This window comes from Nerophis lumbriciformis, linkage group LG11 (assembly GCF_033978685.3).
Source record: "Nerophis lumbriciformis linkage group LG11, RoL_Nlum_v2.1, whole genome shotgun sequence".
Classification (NCBI taxonomy): Eukaryota; Metazoa; Chordata; class Actinopteri; order Syngnathiformes; family Syngnathidae; genus Nerophis; species Nerophis lumbriciformis.
In genome coordinates, this window is record NC_084558.2 from 51,352,498 (window position 1) to 51,377,778 (window position 25,281).

The 25,281-nt window shown below is 36.1% G+C and overlaps 1 protein-coding gene across 4 annotated transcripts in view; it reads left to right on the plus strand.

Annotated features, from left to right (window-relative positions):
• Nucleotides 1-25,281, plus strand: part of rilpl1 (Rab interacting lysosomal protein-like 1) — a 76,095-nt gene that overhangs the window by 11,797 nt on the left and 39,017 nt on the right. For all 4 annotated transcript variants that reach the window (XM_072914174.1, XM_061966314.2, XM_072914175.1 and 1 more), the window contains exon 2: nucleotides 11,079-11,226. In XM_072914174.1, the coding sequence (XP_072770275.1) occupies nucleotides 11,079-11,226 (148 nt within the window). The remainder of the gene's footprint in view (nucleotides 1-11,078; nucleotides 11,227-25,281) is intronic.

A 25,281-nucleotide genomic window follows, 5' to 3' on the forward strand; every position in this document is an offset into this window, starting at 1 on the left:
GGCCCTTAGAAACAGCAGAGTACTCTTGCCATATAGAGGATCTTTGACTAGCTTTTTTTTTGCAGTGGGCCCTTAAAACAGCAGAGTACTCCTGCCATATAGGGGATCTTTGACTAGCTTTTTTTGCAGTGGGCCCTTAGAAACAGCAGAGTACTCCTGCCATATAGAGGATCTTTGACTAGCTTTTTTTGCAGTGGGCCCTTAGAAACAGCAGAGTACTCCTGCCATATAGAGGATCTTTGACTACCTTTTTTTGCAGTGGGCCCTTAGAAACAGCAGAGTACTCCTGCCATATAGTGGATCTTTGACTAGCTTTTTTTGCAGTGGGCCCTTAGAAACAGCAGATTACTGCTGCCATATAGAGGATCTTTGACTAGCTTTTTTTGCAGTAGGCCCTTAGAAACAACAGAGTACTCCTGCCATATAGAGGATCTTTGACGAGCTTTTCGTAGTGGGCCCTTAAAAACAGCAGAGTACTCCTGCCATATATAGGATCTTTGAATAGCTTTTTTTTGCAGTGGGCCCTTAGAAACAGCAGAGTACTCCTGCCATATAGAGGATCTTTGACTAGCTTTTTTTGCAGTGGGCCCTTAAAAACAGCAGAGTACCCCTCTATATAGAGGATCTTTGACTAGCTTTTTTTGCAGTGGGCCCTTAAAAACAGCAGAGTACTCCTGCCATATAGAGGATCTTTGACTAGCTTTTTTTTGCAGTGGGCCCTTAAAAACAGCAGAGTACCCCTCCATATAGAGGATCTTTGACTAGCTTTTCTTGCAGTGGGCCCTTAAAAACAGCAGAGTACTCCTGCCGTATAGAGGATCTTTGACTAGCTTTTTTTGCAGTGGGCCCTTAAAAACAGCAGAGTACTCCTGCCATATAGAGGATCTTTGACTAGCTTTTTGTAGTGGGCCCTTAAAAACAGCAGAGTACTCCTGCCATATAGAGGATCTTTGACTAGCTTTTTTTGCAGTGGGCCCTTAAAAACAGCAGAGTACCCCTCCATATAGAGGATCTTTGACTAGCTTTTTTTGCAGTGGGCCCTTAAAAACAGCAGAGTAATCCTGCCATATAGAGGATCTTTGACTAGCTTTTTTTGCAGTGGGCCCGTAGAAACAGCAGAGTACTCCTGCCATATAGTGGATCTTTGACTAGCTTTTTTTGCAGTGGGCCCTTAGAAACAGCAGAGTACTCCTGCCATATAGGGGATCTTTGACTAGCTTTTTTTGCAGTGGGCCCTTAAAAACAGCAGAGTACTCCTGCCATATAGTGGATCTTTGACTAGCTTTTTTTGGAGAGGGCCCTTAAAAACAGCAGAGTACTCCTGCCATATAGAGGATCTTTGACTAGCTTTTTTTGCAGTGGGCCCTTAAAAACAGCAAAGTACTCCGGCCATATCGAGGATCTTTGACTAGCTTTTTTTGCAGTGGGCCCTTAAAAACAGCAGAGTACTCCGGCCATATCGAGGATCTTTGACTAGATTTTTTTTGCCGTGGGCCCTTAAAAACAGCAGAGTACTCCTGCCATATAGAGGATATTTGACTAGCTTTTTTTTGCTGCGGGCCCTTAAAAACAGCAGAATACTCCTGCCGTATAGAGGATCTTTGACCAGTGTTTTTACAACACGCTTTTGAAAACAGCGTGGCACTCCTGTCATATACAGGATCTTTGACTGGCATTTTTGCAGTCAGTCAATTTTGGCGTTGCATGAATGATCTTGGGTATTTCTAAGGACCGGCTGCAAAAAGCAGGACAGATGACTCTTGCCAAATAGAGGATCTTTGATGTACTTTTTGCAGTGGATCCTTAATAGTAGACTTAGTTGTAGTAGCAGTATTCTTAGTAGCAGCACCTAGTTGGAACTGTCCCTAATGTTGTGGCCTAAGAGTGTGTTGTGTAATCATTACACACACACACACACACTATAAAAAGTGTGTGTTTCTCGTGACCGTGCGCTCACACACCGGTGGACTGATGACTGCTATGAAGTGACAGAGAGGAGGTCAAGGACGAATCATGAAGAGAATAAACGCTTTTTATGAAGTCATAACACAATAAAACCATGAAGTCTTAAAGTGACCCCAACAAAACAGAACAACGGGGGCCCCGGCATAGAACCTTGGGGCACACCATGAGTAAAATGTGACTGAAATAAGTACTTTTTATTTACAGATAAAATCACAAATCGCTCTACAAAACAAAGATGAATTAAAACAACAAATGAATTAAAAACAACATCATAAAAAGAATGACACTTAAAAGGTTCGTTAACTAAAAAGAGAAGTTTTCCATAGTTTTTTTTAAATGTGTCAACTACGGTTGTACGGTATAACGGTACTAGTATACTAATGAATCATATTCGGTACTATACCGCCTTTAAAAAATACCGGTCAAATGTACACCTGACATCCACTGTAATGATACAAAGTACAGGAGCGTATCTAATCGATACTACTATGATTACTTTGATACTTTTTAGCATCACAAAATCTGTTATCGTTTTAAAAAAATGGTGTATTATGTTTATAAAGTCAGTAAATATGTTCCTGGACTTTGAATATGACCAATGTATGATCCTGTAACTACTTGGTATCGGATCGATACCTAAACGTGTGGTATCATCCAAAACTAATGTAAAGTATCAAAGAAGAGAAGAATAAGTGATTATTACATTTGAACAGAAGTGTAGATAGAACATGTTCAAACAGAAAATAAGCAGATATTAACAGTAAATGAACAAGTGGATTAATAATCAATTTTTTACAGTTTGTCCCTCATAATGTGTACAAAATAATAAATGACACAATATGTTACTGCATAGACTAATTAGGAGTCTTTGTTTGTTTACTTACTACTAAAAGACAAGTTGTCTATTTTATTTAAGGACTAAATGACAATAACAAACATATGTTTCATGTACACTAACATTTTTTTGTTCAAATAAAGACAATAATGACTTTTTTTTGTGGTACCCTTTATATAGGAAAGTATCGAAAAGTATCAAAATACATTACCAAAATATTAGTATTGGGGAAAACCCTAGTGTCGACACAGTCAAGACCACGGAGGGACTGGTGCAAGTCGTTCCAGGGTCTGGGAGCAACGCCAGGTCTCTACGGGTTTCAAAATGAGTTTTAGGGATCTTTAGAAGACCCTGGCCTGAAGACCATGAAAGTGTCGGGGCACAGCAAGTCAGCAACGCACGGAAAGTCAGGACTAAAATCTTAAACTGTCAGGTTCAAACACCGAACTATCTGTTAAATAAAGACAAGAAGCAAGGAATCAAACAGAGACTCGTACGCTGTGAGGAAAGAGTTCCACGCCTCCGCATTTATTTGGGCATTTTCTGATTACATAGCTGTCGCTGCTTCTAAGGGCAGGGGGTCATAAACAGCTGCTGCACTGGGTCATAAACAGTTCAAACAAAAGGGTGCTTGGAACGGTGTCAGGTTTGCCCCCTCTCTGCTTTGTAGATTTGTAGATGACCAATAGATCAAAGAAACCGACACCTCCACGGCGCATCTAGTCGCACACAGTGGAGGTTTACAAGCCTTTTGCTTGATAAGATCAAAGACAGCCTTTGTCTTCTCGCAGGGCAGCCTGAACTCAGTTGTGTGATAACTTATATACAATTATTCTGACATAAACCCTACGCGGAATTTGACTGAACGCCGACGAAGACTGGACAGAACGGGGCTAATGTGGACTGTTCTGGGTGCACCGGTCCAAAGTCTGGCAGCAGTCTGAAGTCTCTTTAGAGTTGACTCGTTGAAAAGAGAACTGCAATAGTCCATATTTCCACATCTGATCTTGACAGCCAAGTTCTCACTTTAGAGATGTCCCTCGGGTGATAAGAACAGTTTTTTGACCCTCCAAAGACTCGGACTGATCCAACACCAGCCCAAGGTTTCTGAGGCTGCTTTCAACAGATGCACCCGGGGCACCAAGGAGTTCTTCATCAAGGGGATCTTTTATCAGACTTTCCCTTTTTGGTAGATCTTATCTGGAGGACGAGCAGTTCTTGCTAGAGGATACACAGTCCAAGAACTCCCATTAAAAGTCAAAGTCTGAATCGTGGAAGGAGCGATACAGGAGAATATCATGGAGCGATACAGGTGAATATCATGGAGCGATACAGGAGAATATCATGGAGCGATACAGGTGAATATCATGGAGCGATACAGGAGAATAAAGACAAGAAGCAATGAATCAAACAGAGACAGGATTCAATTTAGCTCATGAGGAGAGCGCGTGCACTTGCACCCTCGTACGCTGTGAGGTAAGAGTTCCACGCCTCCGCATTTATTTGGGCATTTTCTGATTACATAGGTGTCGCTGCTTCAAAGGGCAGGGGGTCATAAACAGCTGCTGCACTGGGTCATAAACAGTTCAAACAAAAGGGTGCTTGGAACGGTGTCAGGTTTGCCCCCTCTCTGCTTTGTAGATTTGTAGATGACCAATAGATCAAAGAAACCGACACCTCCACGCACAGTGGAGAATATCATGGAGCGATACAGGTGAATATCATAGAGTGATACAAGTGAATATCATGGAGCGATGCAGGTGAATATCATGGAGCGATGCAGGTGAATATCATGGAGCGATACAGGAGAATATCATGGAGCGATACAGGTGAATATCATGGAGCGATGCAGGTGAATATCATGGAGCGATACAGGAGAATATCATGGAGCGATACAGGTGAATATCATGGAGCGACACAGGAGAATATCATGGAGCGACACAGGAGAATATCATGGAGCGACACAGGAGAATATCATGGAGCGATACAGGAGAATATCATGGAGCGATACAGGTGAATATCATGGAGCGATGCAGGTGAATATCATGGAGCGATGCAGGAGAATATCATGGAGCGATACAGGTGAATATCATGGAGCGATACAGGTGAATATCATGGAGCGACACAGGAGAATATCATGGAGCGACACAGGAGAATATCATGGAGCGACACAGGAGAATATCATGGAGCGACACAGGAGAATATCATGGAGCGACACAGGAGAATATCATGGAGCGACACAGGTGAATATCATGGAGCGACACAGGTGAATATCATGGAGCGACACAGGAGAATATCATGGAGCGACACAGGAGAATATCATGGAGCGACACAGGTGAATATCATGGAGCGACACAGGAGAATATCATGGAGCGACACAGGAGAATATCATGGAGCGACACAGGAGAATATCATGGAGCGACACAGGAGAATATCATGGAGCGACACAGGTGAATATCATGGAGCGACACAGGTGAATATCATGGAGCGATACAGGAGAATATCATGGAGCGATACAGGAGAATATCATGGAGCGATACAGGAGAATATCATGGAGCGATACAGGTGAATATCATGGAGCGATACAGGAGAATATCATTGAGCGATACAGGAGAATATCATGGAGCGATACAAGTGAATATCATGGAGCGATACAGGAGAATATCATGGAGCGATACAGGAGAATATCATGGAGCGATACAGGTGAATATCATGGAGCGATACAGGAGAATATCATGGAGCGAAACAGGTGAATATCATGGAGCGATACAGGTGAATATCATGGAGCGATACAGGAGAATATCATGGAGCGATACATGAGAATATCATGGAGCGATACAAGTGAATATCATGGAGCGATACAGGAGAATATCATGGAGCGAAACAGGTGAATATCATGAAGCGATACAGGTGAATATCAAGGAGCGATACAAGTGAATATCATGGAGCGATACAGGAGAATATCATGGAGCGATACAGGTGAATATCATGGAGCGATACAGGTGAATATCAAGGAGCGATACAGGAGAATATCATGGAGCGATACAGAAGAATATCATGGAGCGATATCATGGAGCGATACAGGAGAATATCATGGAGCGATGCAGGTGAATATCATGGAGCGATACAGGAGAATATCATGGAGCGATATCATGGAGCGATACAGGTGAATATCATGGAGCGATACAGGTGAATATGAATGGAGCGATACTGGAGAATATCATGGAGCGATACAAGTGAATATCATGGAGCGATACAGGAGAATATCATGGAGCGATACAGGTGACTATCATGGAGCGATACAGGAGAATATCATGGAGCGATGCAGGTGAATATCATGGAGCGATACAGGAGAATATCATGGAGCGATACAGGTGAATATCATGGAGCGATACAGGAGAATATCATGGAGCGAAACAAGTGAATATCATGGAGCGATACAGGAGAATATCATGGAGCGATACAGGAGAATATCATGGAGCGATACAGGTGAAAATCATGGAGCGATACAGGTGAATATCATGGAGCGATACAGGAGAATATCATGGAGCGATACAGGTGAATATCATGGAGCGATACAAGTGAATATCATGGAGCGATACAAGTGAATATCATGGAGCGATACAGGTGAATATCATGCAGCGATACAGGAGAATATCATGGAGCGATACAGGTGAATATCATGGAGCGATACAGGAGAATATCATGGAGCGATACAGGTGAATATCATGGAGCGATACAGGAGAATATCATGGAGCGATACAGGTGAATATCATGGAGCGATACAGGAGAATATCATGGAGCGATACAGGTGAATATCACGGAGCGATTCAGGTGAATATCACGGAGCGATACAGGTGAATATCACGGAGCGATACAAGTGAATATCACGGAGCGATACAGGAGAATATCATGGAGCGATACAAGTGAATATTATGGAGCGATACAGGAGAATATCATGGAGCGATACAGGTGAATATCATGGAGCGATACAGGAGAATATCATGGAGCGATACAGGAGAATATCATGGAGCGATACAGGAGAATATCATGGAGCGAAACAGGAGAATATCATGGAGCGATACAGGTGAATATCATGGAGCGATACAGGCGAATATCACGGAGCGATACAGGAGAATATCACGGAGCGATACAGGTGAATATCACGGAGCGATACAGGAGAATATCACGGAGCGATACAGGTGAATATCACGGAGCGATACAGGAGAATATCACGGAGCGATACAGGAGAATATCACGGAGCGATACAGGAGAATATCACGGAGCGATACAGGTGAATATCATCTGCGTGGAAATGATAAGAAACATTTTTGAAAGTACGGATCAAGCGACCGAGACGCATCAAGCAGGACAAAAATAAAAGCGACCCGAGAAGAGAAGAGAAGAGAACCTTGGTCAAGTCCACAGTGTTGGTGCTTGACATTTTCAAAGTGGGGTACCATCAAGTCCTAAAAATGGGTCCCACAGTACATTTTTGGGGTCCCACTTTTTTGTAACCGTAGTTTTTTCTATATTTGTATGTAATAAGTTGTAGCTGTATTTATTTCACTATAAAAGTGTCAAAAGTGTTTTGCTCGGGTCATGAAATGATGATAATGTTGTGCCAGGACATTTGCCATTTGGAGGATCTTTGACTAGCTACTTTTGCAGTGGGCCCTTAAAAACAGCAAGTGGGCCCTTAAAAACAGTAAAGTACTCTTGCCATATAGATGATCTTTGACTAGCTTTTTTGCAGTGGGCCCTTAAAAACAGCAGAGTACTCCTGCCATATAGAGGATCTTTGACTAGCTTTTTTTGCACTGGGCCCGTAAAACAGCAGAGTACTCCTGCCATTGAGAGGATCTTTGACTAGCTATTTTTGCAGTGGGTCCTTAAAAACAGCAGAGTACTCCTGCCATATAGAGGATCTTTGACTAGTTATTTTTGCAGTGGGTCCTAAAAACAGCAGAGTACTCCTGCCATATAGAGGATCTTTGACTAGCTTTTTTTGCAGTGGGCCCTTAAAACAGCAGAGTACTCCTGTCATATAGAGGATCTTTGACTAGCTTTTTTGCACTGGGCCCTTAAAAACAGAAAAGTACTCCTGCCATATAGAGGATCTTTGACTAGTTATTTTTGCAGTGGGTCCTTAAAACAGCAGAGTACTCCTGCCATATAGAGGATCTTTGACTAGTTATTTTTGCAGTGGGTCCTTAAAAACAGCAGAGTACTGCTGCCATATAGAGGATCTTTGACTAGCTTTTTTTGCCAGAGCCCCTAAAAACAGCAGAGTACTCCTGCCATATAGATGATCTTTGACTAGATTTTTTGCACTGGGCCCTTAAAAACAGCAAAGTACTCCTGCCATATAGAGGATCTTTGACTAGCTTTTTTGCACTGGGCCCTTAAAAACAGAAAAGTACTCCTGCCATATAGAGGATCTTTGACTAGTTATTTTTGCAGTGGGTCCTTAAAAACAGCAGAGTACTCCTGCCATATAGAGGATCTTTGACTAGTTATTTTTGCAGTGGGTCCTTAAAAACAGCAGAGTACTCCTGCCATATAGAGGATCTTTGACTAGCTTTTTTGCACTGGGCCCTTAAAAACAGAAAAGTACTCCTGCCATATAGAGGATCTTTGACTAGTTATTTTTGCAGTGGGTCCTTAAAACAGCAGAGTACTCCTGCCATAAAGAGGATCTTTGACTAGTTATTTTTGCAGTGGGTCCTTAAAAACAGCAGAGTACTCCTGCCATATAGAGGATCTTTGACTAGCTTTTTTTGCCAGAGCCCCTAAAAACAGCAGAGTACTCCTGCCATATAGATGATCTTTGACTAGATTTTTTGCACTGGGCCCTTAAAAACAGCAAAGTACTCCTGCCATATAGATGATCTTTGGCTAGCGTTTCTTGCAGTGGGCCCTTAAAAACAGCAGAGTACTCCTGCCATTGAGAGGATCTTTGACTAGCTTTTTTTGCAGTGGATCCTTAAAAACAGCAGAGTACTCCTGCCATATAGAGGATCTTTGACTAGTTATTTTTGCAGTGGGTCCTTAAAAACAGCAGAGTACTCCTGTCATATAGAGGATCTTTGACTAGCTTTTTTTGCAGTGGGCCCTTAAAACAGCAGAGTACTCCTGTCGTATAGACGATCTTTGACTAGCTTTTTTGCACTGGACCCTTAAAAACAGCAAAGTACTCCTGCCATATAGATGATCTTTGGCTAGCGTTTCTTGCAGTGGGCCCTTAAAAACAGCAGAGTACTCCTGCCATTGAGAGGATCTTTGACTAGCTATTTTTGCAGTGGATCCTTAAAAACAGCAGAGTACTCCTGCCATATAGAAGATCTTTGACTAGTTATTTTTGCAGTGGGTCCTTAAAAACAGCAAAGTACTCCTGCCATATAGATGATCTTTGGATAGCGTTTTTTGCATTTGGCCCTTAAAAACAGCAGAGTACTCCTGCCATTGAGAGGATCTTTGACTTGCTATTTTTGCAGTGGGTCCTTAAAAACAGCAGAGTACTCCTGCCATATAGATGATCTTTGACTAGATTTTTTGCACTGGGCCCTTAAAAACAGCAAAGTACTCCTGCCATATAGATGATCTTTGGCTAGCGTTTCTTGCAGTGGGCCCTTAAAAACAGCAGAGTACTCCTGCCATTGAGAGGATCTTTGACTAGCTATTTTTGCAGTGGATCCTTAAAAACAGCAGAGTACTCCTGCCATATAGAGGATCTTTGACTAGTTATTTTTGCAGTGGGTCCTTAAAAACAGCAGAGTACTCCTGCCATATAGAGGATCTTTGACTAGCTTTTTTTGCCAGAGCCCCTAAAAACAGCAGAGTACTCCTGCCATATAGATGATCTTTGACTAGATTTTTTGCACTGGGCCCTTAAAAACAGCAAAGTACTCCTGCCATATAGATGATCTTTGGCTAGCGTTTCTTGCAGTGGGCCCTTAAAAACAGCAGAGTACTCCTGCCATTGAGAGGATCTTTGACTAGCTATTTTTGCAGTGGATCCTTAAAAACAGCAGAGTACTCCTGCCATATAGAGGATCTTTGACTAGCTATTTTTGCAGTGGATCCTTAAAAACAGCAGAGTACTCCTGCCATATAGAGGATCTTTGACTAGTTATTTTTGCAGTGGGTCCTTAAAAACAGCAGAGTACTCCTGTCATATAGAGGATCTTTGACTAGCTTTTTTTGCAGTGGGCCCTTAAAACAGCAAAGTACTCCTGCCATATAGATGATCTTTGGATAGCGTTTTTTTGCATTTGGCCCTTAAAAACAGCAGAGTACTCCTGCCATTGAGAGGATCTTTGACTTGCTATTTTTGCAGTGGGTCCTTAAAAACAGCAGAGTATAGAGGATCTTTGACTAACCTTTTCACTGTGTGTCTTTAAAAAGAGGAAAATCATCTCAAATAGAGGATCTTTGACTAACTTTTTTACTGTATGTCTTTAAAAAGAGCAAAACAAAATCCTCTAATATAGAGGATCTTTGTCTAATTTTTTAACTGCATGTCTTTAAAAAGAGCAAACTCCTGTCCTATAGAGGATCTTTGCCAAAATTGTTTAGTGTATGTTTGTAAAAAGAGTAAAATCCCATCATATAGAGGATCTTTGAGGTGCATCTTTTTCAGTGTATGTCTTTAAAAAGAGCAACATCCTCTCACATATAAAGGATCTTTGACTAGGTTTTTTTGCAGTGAGCCCTTAAAAACAGCAGAGTACTCCGGCCATATAGAGGATCTTTGACTAGCTTTTTTGCAGTGGGCCCTTAACAACAGCAGAGTACTCCTGTCGGATAGATGATCTTTGACTAGCTTTTTTTGCATTGGCCCCTTAAAAACAGCAGAGTACTCCTGCCATATAGATGATCTTTGACTAGCTTTTTTGTAGTGTAGTTAAAAAAAACACAGAAAGCTGCTGTTATGTAAAGGATCTTTGTCTTGCTTTATCTTTGATACGGGCCGGTCCTTCGTTGGCTCCACTAGATCAAATTGTGTTTTTAAAGAATGCCTTCACCGCAGCTTGTCTTGTTGTGAGCGATGCCTTCAAGGCAGCGTGGCTTTCACAGACTTTCCAGGTTGTTTAGACGTGCAAGACCAAAGAGCCGACTGTAAATATCCAACATGAGGTTCTCTAGTAACTTCACTTCCTCCATGCCAGGAATCAACCTTGTGATGTCTCCAGCGTGACGATGATCTTTGTTTTTTTAACGAGGTCGTGAGGTTCACACCTGCGACTACACCTGTGTTCTCTTGCTGGCTCTTCAGGAGTTGGAGCTGGTGGAGGACGTGTGGAGAGGCGAGGCTCAAGACCTTCTCTCCCAGATTGCTCTGCTGCAGGACGAGAACAAGACTCTCCTCAACAACATCTCCACCCGCGACCCCATGACCGAGGAGGACCTGCAGCGGCACGAGGGTGAGGGGGTGGAGGAAGGTGCATGAGAAGGTGGATGAGGAAAGTGGATGAGAAGGTGGAGGAAGGTGCATGAGAAGGTGGATGAAGAAAGTGGATGAGAAGGTGGAGGAAGGAGGGTAAGGAAGGTGGGTAAAGAAGTGGATGAAGAAGGTGGAGGAAGGAGGTGGATGAAGGTGAGTAAAAAGGTGGATGAGGAATGTGGATGAAGAAAGTGGATGAGAAGGTGGAGGAAGGTGCATGAGAAGGTGGATGAGGAAAGTGGATGAAGGAGGGTGAAGAAACTGGATGAGATGGTGGAGGAAGGTGGATGAAGGAGGGTGAGGAAAGTGGATGAGAAGGTGCACGAAGGAGGGTAAAGAAGGTGGAGGAAGGAGGTGGATGAAGGTGAGTAAAAAGGTGGATGAAGAAAGTGGATGAGAAGGTGGAGGAAGAAGGTGTGTAAAAAGGTAGATGAAGAAAGTAGATAAGACGGTGGGTGAGGAAGGTGGAGGAAGGAGGTGGAGGAAGGAAGCAAATGAAGGTGGGTAAAACAGTGGATGAGATGGTGGGTGAGGAAGGTGGATGAAAGCGGTAGAGGAAGGTGTGTAAAAAGTGGATGAGAAGGTGGATGAAGGAAGCAAATGAAGGTGGGTAAAACGGTGGATGAAGAAAGTGGATGAGATGGTGGGTGAGGAAGGTGGATGAAAGCGGTGGGTAAAACAGTGGATGAAGATGGTGGGTGAGGAAGGTGGATGAAAGCGGTGGAGGAAGGTGGGTAAAAAGTGGATGAGAAGGTGGATGAAGGAAGCAAATGAAGGTGGGTAAAACAGTGGATGAAGAAAGTGGATGAGATGGTGGGTGAGGAAGGTGGATGAAGGTGGGTAAAACAGTGGATGAAGATGGTGGGTGAGGAAGGTGGATGAAAGCGGTGGAGGAAGGTGGGTAAAAAGTGGATGAAGGAGGTGGATGAAGGAAGCAAATGAAGGTGGGTAAAACGGTGGATGAAGAAAGTGGATGAGATGGTGGGTGAGGAAGGTGGATGAAAGAGGTAGATGAAGGTGTGTAAAAAGTGGATGAGAAGGTGGATGAAGGAAGCAAATGAAGGTGGGTAAAAAGGTGGATGAAGAAAGTGGATGAGATGGTGGGTGAGGAAGGTGGATGAAGGTGGGTAAAACAGTGGATGAAGATGGTGGGTGAGGAAGGTGGATGAAAGCGGTGGAGGAAGGTGTGTAAAAAGTGGATGAGAAGGTGGATGAAGGAAGCAAATGAAGGTGGGTAAAAAGGTGGATGAAGAAAGTGGATGAGATGGTGGGTGAGGAAGGTGGATGAAAGAGGTAGATGAAGGTGGGTAAAAAGTGGATGAAGGAGGTGGATGAAGGAAGCAAATGAAGGTGGGTAAAACGGTGGATGAAGAAAGTGGATGAGATGGTGAGTGAGGAAGGTGGATGAAAGAGGTAGATGAAGGTGGGTAAAAAGTGGATGAAGGAGGTGGATGAAGGAAGCAAATGAAGGTGGGTAAAACGGTGGATGAAGAAAGTGGATGAGATGGTGAGTGAGGAAGGTGGATGAAAGAGGTGGAGGAAGGTGTGTAAAAAGTGGATGAGAAGGTGGATGAAGAAAGTGGATGAGATGGTGGGTGAGGAAGGTGGATGAAAGAGGTGGAGGAAGGTGTGTAAAAAGTGGATGAGAAGGTGGATGAAGGAAGCAAATGAAGGTGGGTAAAACAGTGGATGAAGAAAGTGGATGAGATGGTGGGTGAGGAAGGTGGATGAAAGAGGTAGATGAAGGTGTGTAAAAAGTGGATGAGAAGGTGGATGAAGGAAGCAAATGAAGGTGGGTAAAAAGGTGGATGAAGAAAGTGGATGAGATGGTGGGTGAGGAAGGTGGATGAAGGTGGGTAAAACAGTGGATGAAGATGGTGGGTGAGGAAGGTGGATGAAAGCGGTGGAGGAAGGTGTGTAAAAAGTGGATGAGAAGGTGGATGAAGGAAGCAAATGAAGGTGGGTAAAAAGGTGGATGAAGAAAGTGGATGAGATGGTGGGTGAGGAAGGTGGATGAAAGAGGTAGATGAAGGTGGGTAAAAAGTGGATGAAGGAGGTGGATGAAGGAAGCAAATGAAGGTGGGTAAAACGGTGGATGAAGAAAGTGGATGAGATGGTGAGTGAGGAAGGTGGATGAAAGAGGTGGAGGAAGGTGTGTAAAAAGTGGATGAGAAGGTGGATGAAGAAAGTGGATGAGATGGTGGGTGAGGAAGGTGGATGAAAGAGGTGGAGGAAGGTGTGTAAAAAGTGGATGAGAAGGTGGATGAAGGAAGCAAATGAAGGTGGGTAAAACAGTGGATGAAGAAAGTGGATGAGATGGTGGGTGAGGAAGGTGGATGAAAGAGGTAGATGAAGGTGGGTAAAACAGTGGATGAAGATGGTGGGTGAGGAAGGTGGATGAAAGCGGTGGAGGAAGGTGGGTAAAAAGTGGATGAAGGAGGTGGATGAAGGAAGCAAATGAAGGTGGGTAAAACGGTGGATGAAGAAAGTGGATGAGATGGTGGGTGAGGAAGGTGGATGAAAGAGGTAGATGAAGGTGTGTAAAAAGTGGATGAGAAGGTGGATGAAGGAAGCAAATGAAGGTGGGTAAAAAGGTGGATGAAGAAAGTGGATGAGATGGTGGGTGAGGAAGGTGGATGAAGGTGGGTAAAACAGTGGATGAAGATGGTGGGTGAGGAAGGTGGATGAAAGCGGTGGAGGAAGGTGTGTAAAAAGTGGATGAGAAGGTGGATGAAGGAAGCAAATGAAGGTGGGTAAAAAGGTGGATGAAGAAAGTGGATGAGATGGTGGGTGAGGAAGGTGGATGAAAGAGGTAGATGAAGGTGTGTAAAAAGTGGATGAGAAGGTGGATGAAGGAAGCAAATGAAGGTGGGTAAAAAGGTGGATGAAGAAAGTGGATGAGATGGTGGGTGAGGAAGGTGGATGAAGGTGGGTAAAACAGTGGATGAAGATGGTGGGTGAGGAAGGTGGATGAAAGCGGTGGAGGAAGGTGTGTAAAAAGTGGATGAGAAGGTGGATGAAGGAAGCAAATGAAGGTGGGTAAAAAGGTGGATGAAGAAAGTGGATGAGATGGTGGGTGAGGAAGGTGGATGAAAGAGGTAGATGAAGGTGGGTAAAAAGTGGATGAAGGAGGTGGATGAAGGAAGCAAATGAAGGTGGGTAAAACGGTGGATGAAGAAAGTGGATGAGATGGTGAGTGAGGAAGGTGGATGAAAGAGGTGGAGGAAGGTGGGTAAAAAGTGGATGAGAAGGTGGATGAAGAAAGTGGATGAGATGGTGGGTGAGGAAGGTGGATGAAAGAGGTAGATGAAGGTGGGTAAAACAGTGGATGAAGATGGTGGGTGAGGAAGGTGGATGAAAGCGGTGGAGGAAGGTGGGTAAAAAGTGGATGAAGGAGGTGGATGAAGGAAGCAAATGAAGGTGGGTAAAACGGTGGATGAAGAAAGTGGATGAGATGGTGGGTGAGGAAGGTGGATGAAAGAGGTAGATGAAGGTGTGTAAAAAGTGGATGAAGGAAGCAAATGAAGATGGATGAAGGTGGATGAAGGTGGGTAAAACGGTGGATGAAGAAAGTAGATGAGATGGTGGGTGAGGAAGGTGGATGAAAGAGGTAGATGAAGGTGGGTAAAACAGTGGATGAAGATGGTGGGTGAAGAAGGTGGTTGAAAGCGTTGGAGGAAGGTGGGTAAAAGTGGATGAAGGAAGCAAATGAAGGTGGGTAAAACGGTGGATGAAGAAAGTGGATGAGATGGTGGGTGAGGAAGGTGGATGAAAGAGGTAGATGAAGGTGGGTAAAAAAAAGTGAATGAGGAAGGTGGATGAAAGAGGTAGATGAGGGTAAATGAGAAAGTGGATGAAGGAGGGGGAGGAAGGTGGGTAAAGAAGTGGATGAGTAGGTGGATGAAGGAGGGTAAAAAGGTGGATGAATAAAGTGGATGAGATGGTGGGTGAGGAAGGTGGATGAAAGAGGTAGAGGAGGGTAAATGAGAAAGTGGATGAGAAGTTGGACGAGTATATGTATATATATATATATATATATATATATATATATATATACATATATATATATATATATATAAAATTGTACAAGAATCAATTTAACTTGTTTAATCTTCATCACATTTACATCATAAGAATTGATTGTAATGAAATGTAAATTCTTCATAATATTAACAATTTATCTTGTAAAATCCCAACGTTTCCCCTCATAATATTGCCATTATATTCTCATACGACAGAAATGATGTACATGCAGTACAATCATATGGCAAATTATTTTTAACATTACTTTTTTATTTGTATAAAACATATTTAATATTGACCTTAAAAACTAATTTATTAAATATTACCAAATGGAATTGTTGTCACTACAACTTCATTCTCCTGGAATGAAAACTCTTGTCTTTTTGCCAACAATCTTGTCAACATTCCTACTTTTCTTTCAAATGAATATGACCATTCTGCAAGTTAAATGACAACATCAATCTTGTATTTACTGCACATTTCATTGAACATTAATTGTATTTATTGCACATTTAATTTAACATGAATTGTATTTACTGCACATTTCATTTAACATGAATTGTATTTACTGCACATTTAATTGAACATGAATTGTATTTATTGCACATTTAATTTAACATGAATTGTATTTATTGCACATTTAATTTAACATGAATTGTATTTACTGCACATTTAATTTAACATGAATTGTATTTATTGCACATTTAATTTAACATGAATTGTATTTATTGCACATTTAATTTAACATGAATTGTATTTATTGCACATTTAATTTAACATGAATTGTATTTACTGCACATTTAATTTTTATATGAATTGTATTTACTGCACATTTAATTGAACATGAATTGTATTTACTGCACATTTAATTTAACATTAATTATATTTACTGCACATTTAATTTAACATGAATTGTATTTACTGCACATTTAATTGAACATGAATTGTATTTACTGCACATTTAATTTAACATGAATTATATTTACTGCACATTTAATTTAACATGAATTGTATTTACTGCACATTTAATTGAACATGAATTGTATTTACTGCACATTTAATTTAACATTAATTGTATTTACTGCACATTTAATTTAACATGAATTGTATTTATTGCACATTTAATTTAACATGAATTGTATTTATTGCACATTTAATTTAACATGAATTGTATTTACTGCACATTTAATTTAACATGAATTGTATTTACTGCACATTTCATTTAACATGAATTGTATTTACTGCACATTTAATTGAACATGAATTGTATTTATTGCACATTTAATTTAACATGAATTGTATTTACTGCACATTTAATTTAACATGAATTGTATTTACTGCACATTTCATTTAACATGAATTGTATTTACTGCACATTTAATTGAACATGAATTGTATTTATTGCACATTTAATTTAACATGAATTGTATTTATTGCACATTTAATTTAACATGAATTGTATTTACTGCACATTTAATTTAACATGAATTGTATTTATTGCACATTTAATTTAACATGAATTGTATTTATTGCACATTTAATTTAACATGAATTGTATTTATTGCACATTTAATTTAACATGAATTGTATTTACTGCACATTTAATTTTTATATGAATTGTATTTACTGCACATTTAATTGAACATGAATTGTATTTACTGCACATTTAATTTAACATTAATTATATTTACTGCACATTTAATTTAACATGAATTGTATTTACTGCACATTTAATTGAACATGAATTGTATTTACTGCACATTTAATTTAACATGAATTATATTTACTGCACATTTAATTTAACATGAATTGTATTTACTGCACATTTAATTGAACATGAATTGTATTTACTGCACATTTAATTTAACATTAATTGTATTTACTGCACATTTAATTTAACATGAATTGTATTTATTGCACATTTAATTTAACATGAATTGTATTTATTGCACATTTAATTTAACATGAATTGTATTTATTGCACATTTAATTTAACATGAATTGTATTTATTGCACATTTAATTTAACATGAATTGTATTTATTGCACATTTAATTTAACATGAATTGTATTTACTGCACATTTAATTTAACATGAATTGTATTTATTGCACATTTAATTTAACATGAATTGTATTTATTGCACATTTAATTTAACATGAATTGTATTTACTGCACATTTAATTTTTATATGAATTGTATTTACTGCACATTTAATTGAACATGAATTGTATTTACTGCACATTTAATTTAACATTAATTATATTTACTGCACATTTAATTTAACATGAATTATATTTACTGCACATTTAATTTAACATGAATTATATTTACTGCACATTTAATTTAACATGAATTGTATTTACTGCACATTTAATTGAACATGAATTGTATTTACTGCACATTTAATTTAACATTAATTGTATTTACTGCACATTTAATTTAACATGAATTGTATTTATTGCACATTTAATTTAACATGAATTGTATTTATTGCACATTTAATTTAACATGAATTGTATTTATTGCACATTTAATTTAACATGAATTGTATTTATTGCACATTTAATTTAACATGAATTGTATTTATTGCACATTTAATTTAACATGAATTGTATTTATTGCACATTTAATTTAACATGAATTGTATTTATTGCACATTTAATTTAACATGAATTGTATTTATTGCACATTTAATTTAACATGAATTGTATTTACTGCACATTTAATTTAACATTAATTGTATTTACTGCACATTTAATTTAACATTAATTGTATTTATTGCACATTTAATTTAACATGAATTGTATTTACTGCACATTTAATTTAACATGAATTGTATTTATTGCACATTTAATTTAACATGAATTGTATTTATTGCACATTTAATTTAACATGAATTGTATTTACTGCACATTTAATTTTTATATGAATTGTATTTACTGCACATTTAATTGAACATGAATTGTATTTACTGCACATTTAATTTAACATTAATTATATTTACTGCACATTTAATTTAACATGAATTGTATTTACTGCACATTTAATTGAACATGAATTGTATTTACTGCACATTTAATTTAACATGAATTATATTTACTGCACATTTAATTTAACATGAATTGTATTTACTGCACATTTAATTGAACATGAATTGTATTTACTGCACATTTAATTTAACATTAATTGTATTTACTGCACATTTAATTTAACATGAATTGTATTTATTGCACATTTAATTTAACATGAATTGTATTTATTGCACATTTAATTTAACATGAATTGTATTTATTGCACATTTAATTTAACATGAATTGTATTTATTGCACATTTAATTTAACATGAATTGTATTTATTGCACATTTAATTTAACATGAATTGTATTTATTGCACATTTAATTTAACATGAATTGTATTTACTGCACATTTAATTTAACATGAATTGTATTTATTGCACATTTAATTTAACATGAATTGTATTTATTGCACATTTAATTTAACATGAATTGTATTTACTGCACATTTAATTTTTATATGAATTGTATTTACTGCACATTTAATTGAACATGAATTGTATTTACTGCACATTTAATTTAACATTAATTATATTTACTGCACATTTAATTTAACATGAATTATATTTACTGCACATTTAATTTAACATGAATTATATTTACTGCACATTTAATTTAACATGAATTGTATTTACTGCACATTTAATTGAACATGAATTGTATTTACTGCACATTTAATTTAACATTAATTGTATTTACTGCACATTTAATTTAACATGAATTGTATTTATTGCACATTTAATTTAACATGAATTGTATTTATTGCACATTTAATTTAACATGAATTGTATTTATTGCACATTTAATTTAACATGAATTGTATTTATTGCACATTTAATTTAACATGAATTGTATTTATTGCACATTTAATTTAACATGAATTGTATTTATTGCACATTTAATTTAACATGAATTGTATTTATTGCACATTTAATTTAACATGAATTGTATTTATTGCACATTTAATTTAACATGAATTGTATTTACTGCACATTTAATTTAACATTAATTGTATTTACTGCACATTTAATTTAACATTAATTGTATTTATTGCACATTTAATTTAACATGAATTGTATTTACTGCACATTTAATTTAACATGAATTGTATTTATTGCACATTTAATTTAACATGAATTGTATTTATTGCACATTTAATTTAACATGAATTGTATTTACTGCACATTTAATTTTTATATGAATTGTATTTACTGCACATTTAATTGAACATGAATTGTATTTACTGCACATTTAATTTAACATTAATTATATTTACTGCACATTTAATTTAACATGAATTGTATTTACTGCACATTTAATTGAACATGAATTGTATTTACTGCACATTTAATTTAACATGAATTATATTTACTGCACATTTAATTTAACATGAATTGTATTTACTGCACATTTAATTGAACATGAATTGTATTTACTGCACATTTAATTTAACATTAATTGTATTTACTGCACATTTAATTTAACATGAATTGTATTTATTGCACATTTAATTTAACATGAATTGTATTTATTGCACATTTAATTTAACATGAATTGTATTTATTGCACATTTAATTTAACATGAATTGTATTTATTGCACATTTAATTTAACATGAATTGTATTTATTGCACATTTAATTTAACATGAATTGTATTTATTGCACATTTAATTTAACATGAATTGTATTTATTGCACATTTAATTTAACATGAATTGTATTTATTGCACATTTAATTTAACATGAATTGTATTTACTGCACATTTAATTTAACATGAATTGTATTTATTGCACATTTAATTTAACATGAATTGTATTTACTGCACATTTAATTTTTATATGAATTGTATTTACTGCACATTTAATTGAACATGAATTGTATTTACTGCACATTTAATTTAACATTAATTATATTTACTGCACATTTAATTTAACATGAATTGTATTTACTGCACATTTAATTGAACATGAATTGTATTTACTGCACATTTAATTTAACATGAATTATATTTACTGCACATTTAATTTAACATGAATTGTATTTACTGCACATTTAATTGAACATGAATTGTATTTACTGCACATTTAATTTAACATGAATTGTATTTACTGCACATTTAATTGAACATTAATTGTATTTACTGCACATTTAATTTAACATTAATTGTATTTACTGCACATTTAATTTAACATTAATTGTATTTACTGCACATTTAATTGAACATGAATTGTATTTATTGCACATTTAATTTAACATGAATTGTATTTATTGCACATTTAATTTAACATGAATTGTATTTACTGCACATTTAATTTTTATATGAATTGTATTTACTGCACATTTAATTGAACATGAATTGTATTTACTGCACATTTAATTTAACATTAATTATATTTACTGCACATTTAATTGAACATGAATTGTATTTACTGCACATTTAATTGAACATGAATTGTATTTACTGCACATTTAATTTAACATGAATTGTATTTATTGCACATTTAATTTAACATGAATTGTATTTACTGCACATTTAATTTAACATTAATTATATTTACTGCACATTTAATTTAACATGAATTGTATTTACTGCACATTTAATTGAACATGAATTGTATTTACTGCACATTTAATTTAACATTAATTATATTTACTGCACATTTAATTTAACATGAATTGTATTTACTGCACATTTAATTGAACATGAATTGTATTTACTGCACATTTAATTTAACATTAATTATATTTACTGCACATTTAATTTAACATGAATTGTATTTACTGCACATTTAATTTAACATGAATTGTATTTACTGCACATTTAATTGAACATTAAGTGTATTTACTGCACATTTAATTGAACATGAATTGTATTTACTGCACATTTAATTGAACATTAATTGTATTTACTGCACATTTAATTGAACATGAATTGTATTTATTGCACATTTAATTTAACATGAATTGTATTTATTGCACATTTAATTTAACATGAATTGTATTTACTGCACATTTAATTTAACATTAATTGTATTTACTGCACATTTAATTGAACATGAATTGTATTTATTGCACATTTAATTGAACATGAATTGTATTTATTGCACATTTAATTTAACATGAATTGTATTTACTGCACATTTAATTTTTATATGAATTGTATTTACTGCACATTTAATTGAACATGAATTGTATTTACTGCACATTTAATTTAACATTAATTATATTTACTGCACATTTAATTTAACATGAATTGTATTTACTGCACATTTAATTGAACATGAATTGTATTTACTGCACATTTAATTGAACATTAATTATATTTACTGCACATTTAATTTAACATGAATTGTATTTACTGCACATTTAATTTAACATGAATTGTATTTATTGCACATTTAATTTAACATGAATTGTATTTACTGCACATTTAATTTAACATTAATTGTATTTACTGCACATTTAATTTAACATTAATTGTATTTACCGCACATTTAATTGAACATGAATTGTATTTACTGCACATTTAATTTAACATGAATTGTATTTATTGCACATTTAATTTAACATGAATTGTATTTACTGCACATTTAATTTAACATTAATTGTATTTACTGCACATTTAATTTAACATTAATTGTATTTACCGCACATTTAATTGAACATGAATTGTATTTACTGCACATTTAATTTAACATGAATTGTATTTATTGCACATTTAATTTAACATGAATTGTATTTATTGCACATCGATGTATTTAGCAGTGTCCATGTTCAATAATAATAATAATAATAATAATAATAATAGTTGTTTTTGTAGAGTGATGTTTCTGTCCACTCTCTGCACACACACACACACACACACACACACAAAGAACACTTTATTTGCGGGTTACACGCACACAAAGTGGACAGTGTCAGCCTCAAACACACACACACACACACACACACACACACACACACACACACACACACACACACACACACACACTCACACATTCTTGTATCAGTTACCTTCTTGAGACCTGAGAAAAATGCCTCCCTCTTTAGGACCAGCCTTTCTAGATATATAAAGATGTGTATTTACAACATTAATAATATATACATACTATGCACATATAAAAAAGCTTGTTGTGAAAAATGAGTTGGAATTTCACAAGAAAAAGGTCACAATTTCACAAGAAATTATAATTATAATAAAAATCGTCATTTTACTCAATGTTACAAGAAAAACTGAACATTTGTGCAATATTATGATAAAAGTTGGAATTTTACTCAACAGTCGCAATTTCACAAGAAAAGCTTAAAATGTTGGCAATTTTATGAAGAGTTGTAAATTGACTCGACAAAAACTAACATTTTGGCAATATTATAATACTCTGATTTTTACTTGGCAAAATGATGACAAAAGTCATAATTTTACTCAAAAAATGTCACTATTTTACAAGAACAACAAAAAAAAAGGCAATATTGTGATAAGTCAGAATGTTATATGACAAATGTCACCATTTTGCATTAAAGCCATAATTTTACGGAAAAAAAAAAGTAATAATTTTACGAGAAAATATTGCAATATTACAGAAATATGAGAAATTGTTCCCAATTTTATAAGAAAAAAAGTCGACACATTGTGAGAAAAAGACTGCTTTTAGTTCATTTTGTTTTTTTAATCTCCATTATTTACTTCAAGTTATTACACTATGTCTCTATATTCGTATTTATTTGATTAATTTTGGCCAATTTCAATTTCTTACACACACTTGTTATTTCATATGTTGACCAGAGGGGGAGCACTTCAAATGTTTACACACACTTGTTATTTCATATGTTGACCAGAGGGGGAGTACTTCAAATTTTTTACACACTTGTTATTAAGTTAAAAGTTAAAGTTAAAGTTAAAGTACCAATGATTGTCACACACACACTAGGTGTGGCGAAATTATTCTCTGCATTTGACCCATCACCCTTGATCACCCCCTGGGAGGTGAGGGGAGCAGTGGGCAGCAGCGGTGGCTGCGCCCGCGAATCATTTTGGTGATTTAACCCCCAATTCCAACCCTTGATGCTGAGTGCCAAGCAGGGAGGTAATGGGTCCCATTTTTAAAGTCTTTGGTATGACTCGGCCTTCAAAGAAGCAAAAGTGATTGTTTTTAGTAAACTTTTGTTTTGAAGGGGGAATTGCCAACTTCCTGTTGATTTTTGCTGAAGGATGTCAATGTATGAAATCGAGGTCTAAGTCAGTCCTACGTAGAGGTTTTTGTTTCATGTCTCTATGACATTTCTACCGGAAGTTACAAGCAGTTTTGTCTAGGGGGCGCTCGAACGCAATTTTGAGTTTTGGGGTTTGGTTTTTTGATTAGATGGCAATTTTCGCCAGTCCTGATGGTGAGTTTTGAAGCATGTTAAGGGGGTCAAATTACAGCTCAAAGAGGCGGCGGAATAATAATAATAATAAAACGCACGAAATACAATAGGGCCCTCTGTCCCAAAGGGACAATGCGATCCCTAATAATGTCATATAGCAGTACTATAGAAGGCCACTAGGTGTCAGTGTTGCACTGCCAAGCACATTCGCATGTATGACAGGCATCTTTTAATACTAAATAAATCTGAGCAATACACTTATCAGAATATTAATGAATGGATTGTATTGCTCATACTTATTTAAAACTCCAATTACTGCACATCAAATATTCCACTTTGAATAATATATTTTTGTGTTTTTAACCATAAAAAACAAAGGGCATAAAACTAACAAACACATAAAATATAGAGACTTAAATGTTGAAAGTTATAAAGAAAAAAAATATAGAGGACTTATTTTCAACACTTTTTATGAGTGGGACCCTTTTGGGTCCCCAAAAATATTAGTGTTTTTTTTTTCAAAAATCTAGAGCTTCAGGCGTTAAAAAAAATTTTTTTTTTTAAACTATGACATTTTTAACACTTTTATGAATGGGACCCTTTTGGGTCCCCAAGAATATTAGTGGGATTTTCTTTTTTCTAAAATCTAGAGATTTAGGAATTGAAAATAAAAAATTAAATTAAAAAAATTAATTTTTTTTTAACACTTTTATAAGTGGTACCCTTTTGGGTCCCCCAGAATATTAGTGGGATTTTATTTCTAAAATCTAGAGATTCAGGAATTGAAAGTTTAAAAAAAATAAATGAATAAAAAATGATGACATTTTTAACACTTTTATGAGTGGGACCCTTTTGGGTCCCCCAGAATATTAGTGGGATTTTTTTCTAAAATCTAGAGATTTAGGAATTGAAAGTTTAAAACAAATTAATAAATAGAAAATAAAAAGTGATGACATATTTTTAACACTTTTATGAGTGGGACCCTTTTGGGTCCCCAAGAATATTAGTGGGATTTTTTTTTCTAAAATAAAGACATTTAGGAATGGAAAGTAAAAAATAAAATAAATAAATAAATGATGACATATTTTTAACACTTTTATGAGTGGGACCCTTTTGGGTTCCAAAGAATATTAGTGGGATTTTTTTCTAGAATCTAGAGATTTAGGCGTTGAAAGTAAAAAATAAAATTAAAATACAAAATGACATTTTTAACACTTTTTATGAGTGAGACCCGTTTGGGTCCCCCAGAATATTAGTGGGATTTTTTTTCTAAAATCTAGAGATCTCGGCCGGGATTTGAACTCCCAACCTACCGATCTCAGGACGGACACTCTAACCACTAGGCCACTGAGTAGGTTTTTTTACATGTTGACCAGAGGGGGGAGCACTTCAAATTTTTACACACACTTGTTATTTCATATGTTGACCAGAGGGGGAGCACTTCAAATGTTTTACACACTTATTACATATGTTGACCAGAGGGGGAGCACTTCAAATTTTTGCACACACTTGTTATTCCATATGTTGACCAGAGGGGGAGCATTTCAAATTTTTACACACACTTGTTATTTCA